The following is a 13,931-nucleotide window of genomic DNA, read 5'->3' as shown; positions in this document are numbered from 1 at the left end:
CCATCAACATTCACCAGAAAGACCCAAAGGACATATAAACATTAACCACATATACACTGAGGTAGTTACATAATATATCAACAAAGGACAAACTATGTTTTGCAGGGTAATGAGTGAAGAGGGAATATTGGAGTTATATGTTGAGATAAAGTAGTTAGGATTTCTGAGACTAAATGTTAGAACTGGGCTGAGGTAGTGGCAGAGCACTTGCCTAACATGTGTGAGGCACTGGGTTCTATCCTTAGCACCGCAATAAAAACTAAACAAATAAAGGCATGCTGTCCATCTACAACTACTAAAAACAAAACTATTAAAAATATTTAATAAAAATAAATAAATATTAGAAACTATTTCAGTTGAAGGAAAAAATTTTCAGCACCTGACAAAAAGGGCAGAGTAGTCTGATATGACAGAGTTGCAGCTATATAAATTTGTACTTCAAAATCACTGCAACAGGTCATGGTATGAACATTGTCCTAGAATAAGACAAGCTAATAAAGTCATGTGGACAAAGAACAAAAATCTTGATCCTAAACCAGAGTCAATGCAAAGTCATTTAAAACTGGTTCTCAGCTACCTTAAATATGACCCAGAAATTCTACTCCCAAGAGAACTGAAAACATATGTCCAAATAACAATCCAAACATGAATGTTCATAATAACATGATTTCTAACAGCCAAAAAGTAGAAACAACCCAAATGTCCACTGATGACTGGATGAACAAGATATGATATCCTCACAATACAATATATTCAGCCATAAAAAGGTATGGAATACTGGTACATGTACTATAAGTATGACCCTTGAAAACACTGTACTAAGTAAAAGACAACAGACACAAAAGGCCACATATTACAAGATTCCAATAATATGAAATGTCCAGAATAGGCAGATCCACAGTCAGAAAGTAGTAGTTGTCAATGGCTATAAAGAAGGGGAAATATGGAGAATAGGTAACCACTAAGGAGTATAGGTTTTTTTTTTTTTTCTGTGATAATGAAAATATGTGGAACTAGTGTTGATGGCTACACAGTCTTATAAATATACAAAAAACCAACAAATCAAACACTTTAAAAGGGTAAATTTTATAGTGTGTAACTTACATTTCAATTTTATTTATTTATTTTTGGATGCCAGGGATTGAAATCAGGGTTACTCGACCACTGACCCACATCCCCAGTCCTATTCTGTATTTTATTTATAGACAGGATCTGGGGGTTGCTTAGCACTTCATTTTTGCTGAGGCTAGCTTTGAACTTGTGATCCTCCTGCCTCAGCCTCCTGAGCCACTGGGATTACAAGTGTGTGCCACATACTCAGTTTAAATTTTTAAAAGGGAATTTTCAGCATATTTTCTGCTTTGACACATCTGAAGGACATGACAATGTCATTTGTAAAAGCAGCTTACTACAGCAGGGATTATTTGGGGGGCTGTTGATAATAACTGTAGTAAAGAATATTGAGGTTCATTCATAATGCCAGACTCTTCAAGTATTAAGGTCAAAATAACAGGCGAAAGCCACCTTTTAGTGATAAGATAAAGACCTGCCTTAAGGTGACAAAAGGTATGTACAGACAAAAGATATCATAGTAATTTTGAAGTAACAAAGAGATGACCAAGGCCTACCTAAGCTGGTGTGAAGGAAAGGATTTACAAATTGTTCTGAAGGAGCAAAGGACAGTAGGATATTCATTCTCTAGCAGCAGCTAAGAACAGAAAAAAGAGTAAAGCAATAATAAGTACTGAATTCAATAAAGGCACACTACAAGAAAGATGACACAAGCCACAAAGAATAATAGATATTTATCAACATTGATTTGGATATAATGTATCACATTTCAAATGTTTGTAAATCAGAATTCTGAATTAATTTGCCCAGAGAATGTTCCACAAGTTTACAAATGGCCTATAATAATTTGTAATTTGTCATTATTTCTATTTTCTTAAGTGAAATCCAGTATACCAAAAGCTCTGCACCTACCTCCTACCTCTCTGCATAATACAGCTCCAACAAAAGTAATTTAATTAAATTACTTTAATTAAACTCAAACTGGGAAAGAACTTCTTACCCCTTTCAATCTGTTTCCACTACCACTTCAGCAATGTAGAAAATTCCAGCTCCTGACTCTTCCTGGAAATGAGGCCAAAGCAGAATCATTTGCCATCCAGAGCCACAAGCAAAATGAAGTTCTTCCATGGCAGTTTCACACATGAAAGGAATTCTTAACTCAGTCACTTCAGCTTATAGTGTGTGTGGCCAACATTCTTGTGATGGAAAACTGTCACACTCGCACCTACCCACACACACAACTAAGGTGTTCAGTGTATGCTGAAAAGTGTGTCCCTGCTGTTAAAAAACAGACCTCACCATGGTCAGTGAGTGCAAAGGGACATTTGTAGTATATGCAAACAATACTACACACATAAGGGTTCAAAGAATATTGTCAAGGGAAAATAAATGGAGAAGAAAGATGTAAGAAGAAAAAAAAATCAAATCAAATTAATTCACTGAGGTCTGCAGGAAACACAATTTAAAAATCCCTCTTTCTATTCCTCTGGGGATACCCTTTCTGATGAGATCTTCCCCTGCATCTTCTAAGATCTAATCGAATGCTGCCACCTTGGAGAGGCTTTTCCCAACAACCCTAAGCAGTCAGAGGCTTCCTCTGTGTTCCAATAATATCTTGTAATAATTACCATAATATGCATCAAATTGCTATAGTTTTATTTACAAGTTTGTTTCTTCAGTAGAAATTCTTCAAAAAATAATGGAATATTTTTATCTTTGCCTTCCTAAAATTTTGCACAGTGTTTGGCACAGAGAAGGGTCCAACAAATAGTGAATTTATTCCAATGTTGGAAGATTAGTGAATTTATTAGTGAGTGTATTCCAATGTTGGAAGACATAGCAATTAATAAAACTCACATAAACAAATCCCAAATGAATTAATTTGCCAGTCTTACTACTAAAAAAAATGGGACCTAATCATGAGACCCCCAAAATGGCCTAAACAGTAGATCACAAGGCACTGAATATCTAAGAAAGATAAATTCAACTGCAAGTAGGTAAGTACACAGTTAATACTCTGCTTGGCCTTTTCATAGGTGGTTATAATGAGTTCTCCTTATTTGACATATGAATTTTCCAGTGATGAAAAGAAACTCGTTACATACTGTCTTTGGCATTTCTGATACCTAAGAAATATTTAAATAAAAAATGAACTAATAAGATACAGGGTTCAGCAATATTCAGAGGGGAAGGGAAAAGGGTCAAAGAGTAATGACTTGTTTCTATTAGATCCCTTTGGGGACAAAAGACTCTAATCAAGTTCTGGGTGGTTTTGTTTGTTTTATGACAGGGCCTCAACTCATGATCCTTGCTCCTCAGCCTCCCAAGTACCTGGGACTACCAGCATGTAACACTGAGCCAGCTCTGAGTTCTGATTATAGTTAAAAAAATTACAGCCACATCAATGTTTAGAGCAGCACAATTCACAATAGCTAAATTGTGGAACCAACCTAGATGCCCTTCAATAGATGAATGGATAAAAAAAAAAAATGTGGCATACATACACAATGGAATATTACTCAGCAATAAAAGAGAATAAAATCATGGCATTTGCAGGTAAGTGAATGGAGTTAGAGAAGATAATGCTAAGTGAAGTTAGCCAATCCCAAAAAACCAAATGCCGAATGTTTTCTTTGACATAAGGAGGCTGATTCATAGTGGGGTAGGGAGAGGGAGAATGGGAGGAATAGATGAACTCTAGATAGGGCAGAGGAGTTGGAGGGGAATGAAGGGGGCATGGGGTTATTAATGATGGTGGAATGTGGGTATCATTATTATCCAAAGTACAGGTTATGAAGATACAAATTGGTGTGAATATACTTTCTATACAACCAGAGATACGAAAAATTGTGCTCTATATGTGAATAAGAATTGCAATGCATTCTGCTGTCGTATATAAATTTAAAAAAAAAGACTAGATGAGAGATTAATGTGGTTCTCTTGTTTTCTAGGGAAATAAATTTAAAATAAGATCACTTTTACTGGGCTCAGTTAACAGTTTTGATGTTATTTTTCTTGCAAAAAATAAAAACAAGTCTTCTTTAAAAAAAAACAAAAAACAAACTGAATTCAAGCTTTGAGGCCAGCCTCGCAAGTTAGTTAGACCTCCACTCAAAATAAGAAAGAAAAAAGACTGGGATGTAACTCAGTGAGTGATAAAGTGACCCTGGGTTCAATCCTCAATATTAAAAAAAAAAAAAACTTTTAATGAATTAAAGCTCCAATACAGATTTAATCAGAAGAGTCCCTATACTGGCCACCAAAGGAATGGTAAACAGTGGAAGCAAACATTAGCCCAATGTCAAGGTAGCATAAGTCAAGTTTAAAAAAAAAAAAAAAAAAATTGAAGCTCTCTACCTTTACAATTAAAGAAACCAAGGTCTGTAAAGGCAAATGATTTGCCCAAAGTCACACTGTGAGCAAGAAACAGTCTTGACTCATACTCAGGTCTCCAGGATCCCTAATTTAGAGCTCTTTAAACTCTTTAAAGAGCTTTCATATCCTAACACAACTTTCATTAGACTTTGGTATGTGTGTGTACGTGCGCGCGCGCGCACACACACACGTGTGCATACATATTCATGTATATCAATATATAGAGAGAGAGATACACAAGTATGTGTGTATGGATATACATATAGACACAACAATATAGCTACACATACACTTTGGTAGCGCCTGAAAAAACTATATAGAGCTGATTAGAAATGGACCCAAAAAAGTACACCGATTTATTGAAAAAAAAAAAAAAAAAAAAAAAACAGTTCCATGGTAAGGCATTCATGTTTCCTGAATGACCAAGAGAAATCAAACTCCACATCTATGTATGTTTACTTATTAATTATATGAAGTTTAGTGCTTAAGAGTATGGGCTACAGAGTTAAAGATCTATAGGTAATCCCCTAATCCTAGCTGTCAAGTATACAACTGTATACAATTAGCCTTCACTCATGGGGCAAATCTGATTAACTTTCTAAGCCTCATTTCCTCACCTGTAAATTTGAAAAATAAATTTTCTTGTGAGGATTAAATCGATGATAAGCATAAAGTTCTTCACCCAGTTACATATTGTTTAATTACTCAATAATTCAGCTATTATTATCATCACTGCCAACTAATCTCTTGAGTTTTCTAAAAATGCCCCCAAGAAAGTTTTCTGTGTATTTCTCTCTCACACACACATACAGTCCCAATTATATAAATCTGTTCTTCTGAACACAGATTATAACAAATTAAGAATACTTTTGCTTTTCTATTTGGAGATAAAATTCATTCCAAATTTGTTTTTTAAATTCTATTAATGTCTAGTGCATATACTTGAGGGACTAGAACTTAAAAACAAATTTTCTTCTTACACTTTACTGTTCTTTCACATAAAAAAGTTTGGTTGTTTAAATACTACAAAGAGGATACAACTGACTTAAAAAGAAAATGAACACCCTGCTTCCCAGTGAATCCCCTTTCAGTGTTTAGACATAAAGGACATTCTCTCATGTATGGTGATATGAGAACAATTGCTTTCAAAATGTATTGTACACTTATTTCAACTCTTAAAATTGTAAATTAGCACAATTATAAAAGGCCCTTGTTTACTGCATAGAATCCTGCTTCAAATAAAGTATTTCCCCTTCTCTACATTCCTTAAGGTGCTGATTTTATCCTAAGTGTGGTATCCTAGAGAGTAGTATTACCAATTCATTAAATCCAATAAACACCTTTCAAACTATTTTATTTCCTAAAACGTAATAATTTAAGAAGCTAATTCCTCTGGTCTAAATTTTTTTACCAATTAACCATGCTCATTAAACAACTAAAACATATCAAACATTTGCACATATCAATTTAATAGTCAAATATATCAACAAAATTTATTTACAGGATCTCATTTTATTGTAAATCCCACAATTCTCTTTGAAGGTGTTACCGACCAAATTCCTAGAGTACTGTGTAATTTCAGTAGTAGAATATATAATTTAATGTAAAAGTAAGTCAATACTAAAACCATTATTTAATAATCTTATTACAAAAGATTAAACTGCCACAAATTTTATTTTACCAGGACTAAAATGCATTAAATTGCATTTCCCTGACGTAAGATCAAAAGAACCTCATAAATACAATGCAGTATTTTACCACAGTTGAGGTTATAAAAAAGAAGCCAAACCGAAAAATATTCCCTCTGGAAAACAAAAACTGTTTTAAGTAATTTGAAAACTCTCTTGATATTTGATCCATTACCAAAAAAGTTCATCATAAACAGAATAATTAAAGGTTGCCGGAAAACAAATCCAAAGGATTACAAAAATAAGTTCCTTTTATTTTACAAAATGCCATGATACTTTGCAGTCATCACAAAGGACTAAGAAATATATACTATGCCTTCAGCTATTTTTAAATTGTACAATTCTTCTCACATTATTAACAGTCTAAATTAAAATTTGACCATCAAAATATAAGATGTGTTTAAAAGTATCTCCTGCCAATACATAATATAACAGATTTTAAATAAAACATAGAATCAAAGTTAAAACAAATTTGTATATTATTACCTTAAATTGGTAATTTATGAAAACAGGGGTATTAAACTGGCTTCTTTTACAGAGATTAAAAATAATTTAAAGTCACTAAAATTTTATAATAAAAGAGAACAGATTGGTTAATGCACTATAATGTCTAATCTCACAGGACTGGAGATGTTATGAATATGCCCGAAATTACATAATATTGGGGGACAGAGAGATGGTTTAAGTCTTCTGAAACACATTATATAGTTAGTTAAAAAGGATACTTTTAAAATGCATGTCATTATCAAGAAAAACTTCAATGAGAAATCTAATTAGACAACAGATTCAGCAGTATCTCTAGACATTGATATCTCAAATGTCACTAGACTATCCATTCTGCTAAATAGTGCTTTTAAATACATGTGGCACCCAGAGTATCAAGTTTTCAAATCTCTACCTTTTGCCCATATTTGTATCCCTTAACTGTTGCATAAAAGAAATACAGTCCAAATTAATTAGAGCTACCTTCTCTTGGAGTCCATTTTAAATTATTTCAGAAAGGTATTTCAGTATATCTAAGAAAAAATGCTGAATAAAACATACACTTGCCTTTCCAATATCCAGAATACTAAAGTATTTACAAATATGGCCTTTCCCCCTGAGGGAATTTCAGCTTTATGAATGGTTTCATTTTTTTGGTGCTAATGTAGTTCTGAACATACCCTATCTCATTTGTTTAAAAAAAAAATTAAACATCAAATGACAGCTAACCAAATTAATGGTGATGTTCAAGTGAAACTACTTTGTAATAAAATCTAAAGATTATACAATAAGCTTTGACATTTGACATTATCTTTCCACAATTTTCTAGTATAAAAAGCAACAGACACAACATCCATTTTACATGAGGAAAACAAGGAGTTAATAAAATATATTTTCTCCCCAACTAAGAATTGCCTTCTCTTTTGTCAATATTACAATACATTCATCTACTGACAAAGGAAAAATGAACACTTCATTTGCCTGCTAAGAAACTAAATTGGAAGCATTACCAGTGATAGATTTAATTGAGTTATTTCTAGAGAAGAATATTTAAAGAAAAGAGATTAATATTTAAAGTTCATTGCCAGCTGCTAAATTTGGGGCAAACAGCATGAATAAGGTAGCCCCTATTTGTTACTTGCCTTTTTCCCCACCACCCACCCTGCACCAAACCCCCATTGTTCTATGTAAAAACTCACAGCTAATGGTATCTAAATAGCAACTGCTACGTTTATGTTGCAGATGATCACTATGAGGAACTCTCCAGAAACACATTTACTTGCTGTCTTCTTTTCCCCCGATAAAATACAAATTTGATAATAAATTGATCCCAAACTGGTGATTGGGGGGGGGGGGGTGTGGATCACAGCTTCTCTTCCAGGCTGATGGATGTCACTCCAGAGACAGGTGAGGAAATCCCCAAAAGGTTACCATAAAAATTGACCGGGGCAGGGGTTGTATTTAAGTTTGTATTTTAAAATAAATTTAAAAGAAAGAAATTCAGCACTGAAATCCTCGAAAAGTAGAAACCCAGGAGGTGGAGGCTCCTTTTCCCTGTTGCTACCACTGTGGAACACGGACGCAGCATGAACGATTTCTTACGGGTTTGGATCCCTTGGACACCACTTCCTCCCCAAACCTCAAACCTCGCTGGCGGGGACCGAAGAGAGCGTCGAGGAAGTAGGAACCCGGCACCCCGTTGGCCCCTCTCCCTCCGAGTTACCTGCCTCGGCCTGCGGGAGCGCCGCCCAGCGCCGACACCCGCACAGACACAAACACTCACCCATCTTTCCTCTTGGCTTTGTAGACGTGACCATAAGTGCCTCGGCCAACTTTGCAGCCCTCGTATTCAAACAGGTCCTCGACCCGCTCCCGCTCGCTGCTCAGCTTCACTTTAAAGTCATAGTCCATTGTCACAGCCTCAGAGGCCGGGGAGCTGGGTCGGGGGGCCGGGGGGTCGGGGTGGGGACCGGGGAAGCACGGGCAGCCGCAGCCCCCGGGAACCCGCCCGCTCTACACCCGCCGGCCGCAGCACCAGCCCGACTGATGCAGCAAGAGCAGGAGGCCCCGCGAGAGCGCCAGGGACATCCAGGGGAGCAGCGGGGCAGAGGCCGGCCAAGGGAGGACGGAAAGGCTCCCCCTGCGCGAAGGAGAGCCGAGGGACGAGAGCTGGGGGTGGGGAGCGGGTGTCTCTGCCCTTGTCCCCTCGGGCTCTCAGAGCGCCGGCACCCCTGCTCTTTCCGGCCGCGCGTCCTGCTCCCACTGCGGTGGAGCGGCGGAGCGGCCACGGAGGGCTCTCTTCCTCTCACACACGCACTCACTCTTCACCCTCTCACACACACACGCGCGCTCACACTCACTCACTCACTCACTCTCCCATACACTCAAACAGAAAGGCAGCACCGCACAACAGCCGGTACCTCCTCACAGAGGAGGAGGGAGGGCACTCGCGCAACACGGCCGCGGCTGTCGCAAAAACGTCGCGAAGCCTCGGACTGCCTCAGGCCCTCCCTCCAGCGGACTCCCGCGACGGCTGGCAGTCCCAGCTGGCGCCCGCACCCCAAGGGCCGCGCGGAGGGAGCGGGAGAGCCACTGCCCAAGGCTGCCGCCAAACGCACCACGTGGACCCGCCCCATCGGTAGCCGGACCTCTGACTACAATACCCAGAATGCATCGGCTACCGCCGTGGCCTCCCCTACTACGACTCCGCCCCCCACGGTGACAATATGGAGCTTTGCATGATGGGATTGGTAGTCCGAGTTTCGACGAGTTTCAGTCACTTGGGGGAATAATTTTTCCCCCTACCTTCCCACCGAGGTATCTCTAAAGTCTGGTTTGTGCTGTAAACTTGACCAAAAAGAGTCACCTGTGGGGCAGACTAGTTTATATTAGAATCACATTTTGTGCCACTTCCGAACTCCAGATTTTTAAAGGGGGCATTATCATTATCCAAAAAAGCCTAAGTGTTTGTAAACCGCTACAGGGCTCGCGGGCTACAAATTGGACACCCTTGGCGGTCACAATCTGTTAAGGACTGCACGATGATATCAAGATACTGAGGCCAGTTAAAATGAATCCATGACGAATGTCCGGGCTACTCCTAAAGATTATTACCTTAGTGCTTCCCATCCACGTAGAGGGGACATCTGGGGGGGAACGGCGTGCTGCACTTATAACATCATCAATTTCAGTTATGATTACAGTAGTGGATCTATATCCTTGGAAGTTGGTTTGCTAATAATTTTGAGATACCAAAGATGTCTGCTGGAGCCGTTCCAATATCTTGATAATACGCCTTTATTTTGTTTTACTCCTCTCTTTTTCACGCCTATTTTTAATTTTTGGTTTCCACGTGTTAGCATTTCCACTGAAGTCCCTCACGCCCCAAAGAGAACATGATCTTTCTCCCTTTAAAACTCCCTTAATACTTTTCCCCACCACTACCACCTTTCCTGTGGTACTCATGAAATTCTGTTTTGTCTTTTTATTTTCTCTTCCTTGCTAAATTATAAATTCCTATAAGGAGTCATGTTTGCGTCTTCCATAACACCCGATGTAACGCCTACGTTATGGTGCTCAGTATACGTTTATTAAACTAATGCATAAACATTTTATGTCAAAAAATACTTATGAATACGATGGTGATGATAATGGTACTGTTTTGTGAAAAATCTTCAAAAGTACCTTTTCTTATATAAATTTCCTTGGAAAAAATTAGTGACTTAACCACCACTTTAAATAAAGTTGTTTTAGGAACTTGGGATGTGATGTGACTCAAGAGGTAGAGTGCTTGCCTAGCGTGTGCCAAGATATGGGTTCAATTTCCAGCACCACAAAAAAATAAATAAACAAATAAAAATAATATTAAGTTGGTTTTATCTAGTGTGCAAAGTATTATTTAGCGTTAAGTGTACTGATCCTGGGTAGATGGGCCTGGGTTTAAATCCTGCTTTACTATTTATTAGTAGTTTTCCCTTGGAGCCTATTGTTTGTTGTTGTTTGTTTTTTGCTTTTTTGTAAAATGGAAATATGAAAGGCCCTAGTTTAAGTAAGTGCCCAAGAATTGTAAGTTCAAAAAATAAAATATTGTTTGTTTCTATTCAGTGATGTGAATTAGGTGATTCTCTAACAGGACCTCTCCTTTGCATCTTGAAGAATAATGACTTTTTTTTCCTAAATATGGAGTTAAAGTAGACTTCCAAACTTCAGAAAAATATTGTATGTACTTTGAGGGATGTGTCTTTTTTTCCAGGTATTACTCATAAATCTTGAGAACGCCAACCACCATCCTGGAGGAAGAGTTGTGAAAAAGCATGGGGCTCTGCTTGGCCCTGAACTGCTGGGTCCCTTCCCACCTCCTCTCCCACCTACACATAATATTCTGGGACACTGAAAGTCTCAGGCTTTAAAAAATGTATTTTTGACTAGTTTTGTCTTGCTCTACTCTATGGATAAAGGTAAAAATTATCCTTGAAGGAACTGAGTGAACTGATTCCTGGAGCAGGAAAGGAAGCTGACCTTAAACTAGGAGAAAGGCCTGCTTTTCTCTATGAAGCTAGGGTTAGAGTTAGGGGTCTAGACTTCAGGTTGGACCCATATGGTAGTGTGAGGGAAGCTGGCCCTGTGACACAGTATCAGGATGGGGGAGCTCAGGAAGAAATAGACATTATGGAACCTTTAAAATGAGAGGATGAATGGGGAACAGTAACATCTAATATAGTTTTGTGTCTCTTTCTTATAGCAATTCCCTGCTCTGATTGTCAGGCTATTAACTTGGTCTTAGTGGTGGAGCCTATCTATGCTTGGAGGAAATGGGGAAACCAATAGCCAGAGACTCAATGATACAAGATAAGAAGCAGCCCACAGAACCAAAGCAATGAGCTAGGAAGGGCTGTCATAAATACTGTTATTCCAAAATGTTGAACAGTAGAACCTGTGTTTAAGATAAACTTCCTATAGATCCAAGAATGAAGGATGGGACATAATTGTTATTTGAGTGAACTGAACCTATCAGGGACATGGAGTTGTCATTTATGCTTGAATTTCAACCCCAGATCACACTGATGTCTCTTTGCTTCATGATGACTTCTCACCATATTGTAGAGTTTATGACCTTCATTGGTCCATATTCCAAATGATGCCTAAATAATGTTCCTGACTTTTCCGCATAAAATGTTTCATTTGCATTTTAAATTTGACATCTCTAGTGATAACATGCCCCCCATAAAAGAGAATCATATTTTAAATGTCTCCAGTTCTGCCTAAGATAATATTTTGCTGTCATCTCAAACAAAATTTCTGAAACTGAAATGCCATCCTATCCCCTGAATCTCCCAATTTCAATTATTGGTGATGACAGCAAATAGTCATTGAGTTGTTTCTGCCAACCCCTTTCATTGAGGCCTTCCTGCTCCTACCACCTTTGCCTGTCCCTCGTGTGAACTCTGACCTTTGCAGTTCTGCCCATCTCCAAGGTGCAGCTCAAATGCCTAACTCGGTCATGAAGCCTTTCCTGAATTTTTGCAATTAAGTATAAACTTTCTTGACCATCAACTTCCATCCCAGCCTTGGCACCATTTCATTTTATTTGTAACTTGCTTAGAAACCTCACAAACACCTTGTATTTGTAGTCATTTATTATATGCACTTAAAAAACATGTCCTTTAATAAATTCAATAATTGAGTCTCTGACTTAATCATCTCTGCTCCCCTACAGTGCCAAGCACATAGTTTGCATAATTACATTTAATTAGAATGTGTTCCATTGGATTGGTTTCTATTAAGGTTAAATGGACTTTACTAATAATAAAGGTGGGGCTGTCATTTTAAAACACTTTGCATCTTGTCTCTGAACATGTATTTTTTACAGCAGATTTTAATGCTTTATGATATATTAATGGAAAAACCTAGTTGGGTCTTCCTATAGTTGTTCACTTTCAATCTCTGCAATGTTGAATTCTACTTTTCTACTCAGTATCAAATCATGTTTTCAGTGGAAGGCATCTAATCTCCTACTCTGCAGGTGGCACATTCATCATCTTTATCATCAAAAAGCACATATGAAACATCTATATGTGAGCATAGTGTTAGACACAAGAAAGGATAAGTTAGATTAACCAATTCTCTATAGTTTAGTTTAAAACTTTTTAAAGGAAACATGAGTGCAAATTGTTCCCCAGTGTACTATATGAGCATCCAGACTATAACTTAGAACTTGGAAAAGCCAGAACCAACCAACCCACCAACCAACCAAACAAACAAAAAGAGCAAGAACTAACAAAAAAATCACTCTAAAAATCATTTCCTTTTCTCCTAATCATCAAGTAAGCATTGTTGGCTCTTGTGGATTCATTTGTTCCACATTACTAGAAATATGACCACCATCAGTTCCTGAATTTCACATCAGACAATGTCATTAAGAATTGATTCTGTTTCTCAATTTAGTTCTGAAAAATCCCAGGAATGGCTCTTTTCTGTGTTGGAGTATCCTAGGCCAGCCAAATGTGGTGGTGAAATGTAAGAATGTGAGAGTTCCTTTGTCAGGAAGGGTGAAAGAGTAGGGGTAGAGAACTTGCAAGGAAATGGAGAAACTCTAAGTGTTATAAAGAAAATAAAATAGGGCAATGTGATAGAAGATGGGACCAGGAAGGGATTACTTTAAAGTGGCAGATTGTCACAGGCTTTCTGAGGAATGATGCTTAAGCTGAGACCTAAATGTTGTGGGGCAGAACCTGCCAAGATGAGGGAGCAGAGTAGTTGAGATATATCAGACACACAACAAGAACAAAGGCCTTCAGCTAAAATGAAGGGACAAAAAGAAAACTGTGTGATGAAGGTGGTATAAGTAAGGGGTGAAATTATGTGAGGTGAGGACTGAGGCAGAGAGGTTTGAGTCATATAGAACCTTTTAGACCATAGAAAGGGGCTTGGATTATTTTTTTATGGCAATGGGAAGCCACTGCAAGATTGTAAAGAGGAGAGAGACCGACATTATTTATGCATTATAAAGGATATCCTGGATGATGAAAGGAGGTTGCATAATAGATACTAAAATCCAATTAGATAGAAGCAATAAGTTGTAGTGTTCTATACACAATAGTATTATTTTAGTTTACAATAAGTTATTATGCATTTTATAGAACCAGAAGTTCAAGGGTTCCCAACACAATATTTAAGGAGATGTAAATTCTTGTTACCCTAATTTAAACATACATTATATACATGTATCAAATTATTACCCCCAAAATATGTACAATTATTATATGTCAGTCCAAAACTTAAGAAAAAAGAATATCCTGGCTGAAGCATGGATTG

At 37.7% G+C, this 13,931-nt stretch overlaps 1 protein-coding gene across 3 annotated transcripts in view; it reads right to left on the bottom strand.

The window, feature by feature from the left end:
- The window catches only part of Cdk8 (cyclin dependent kinase 8), a 122,843-nt gene extending 113,772 nt beyond the window's left edge, over positions 1 to 9,071 (bottom strand). For all 3 annotated transcript variants that reach the window (XM_076871979.2, XM_076871980.2, XM_076871981.2), the window contains exon 1: positions 8,401 to 9,071. In XM_076871979.2, the coding sequence (XP_076728094.1) occupies positions 8,401 to 8,528 (128 nt within the window). In that variant the 5' untranslated portion in view covers positions 8,529 to 9,071. The remainder of the gene's footprint in view (positions 1 to 8,400) is intronic.
- Positions 9,072 to 13,931: the final 4,860 nt, after the last annotated feature.

Source organism: Callospermophilus lateralis, chromosome 12 (genome assembly GCF_048772815.1).
Source record: "Callospermophilus lateralis isolate mCalLat2 chromosome 12, mCalLat2.hap1, whole genome shotgun sequence".
Classification (NCBI taxonomy): Eukaryota; Metazoa; Chordata; class Mammalia; order Rodentia; family Sciuridae; genus Callospermophilus; species Callospermophilus lateralis.
Note: the sequence above shows the minus strand (reverse complement) of the source record. Positions and strands in the feature narration are given on the sequence as shown.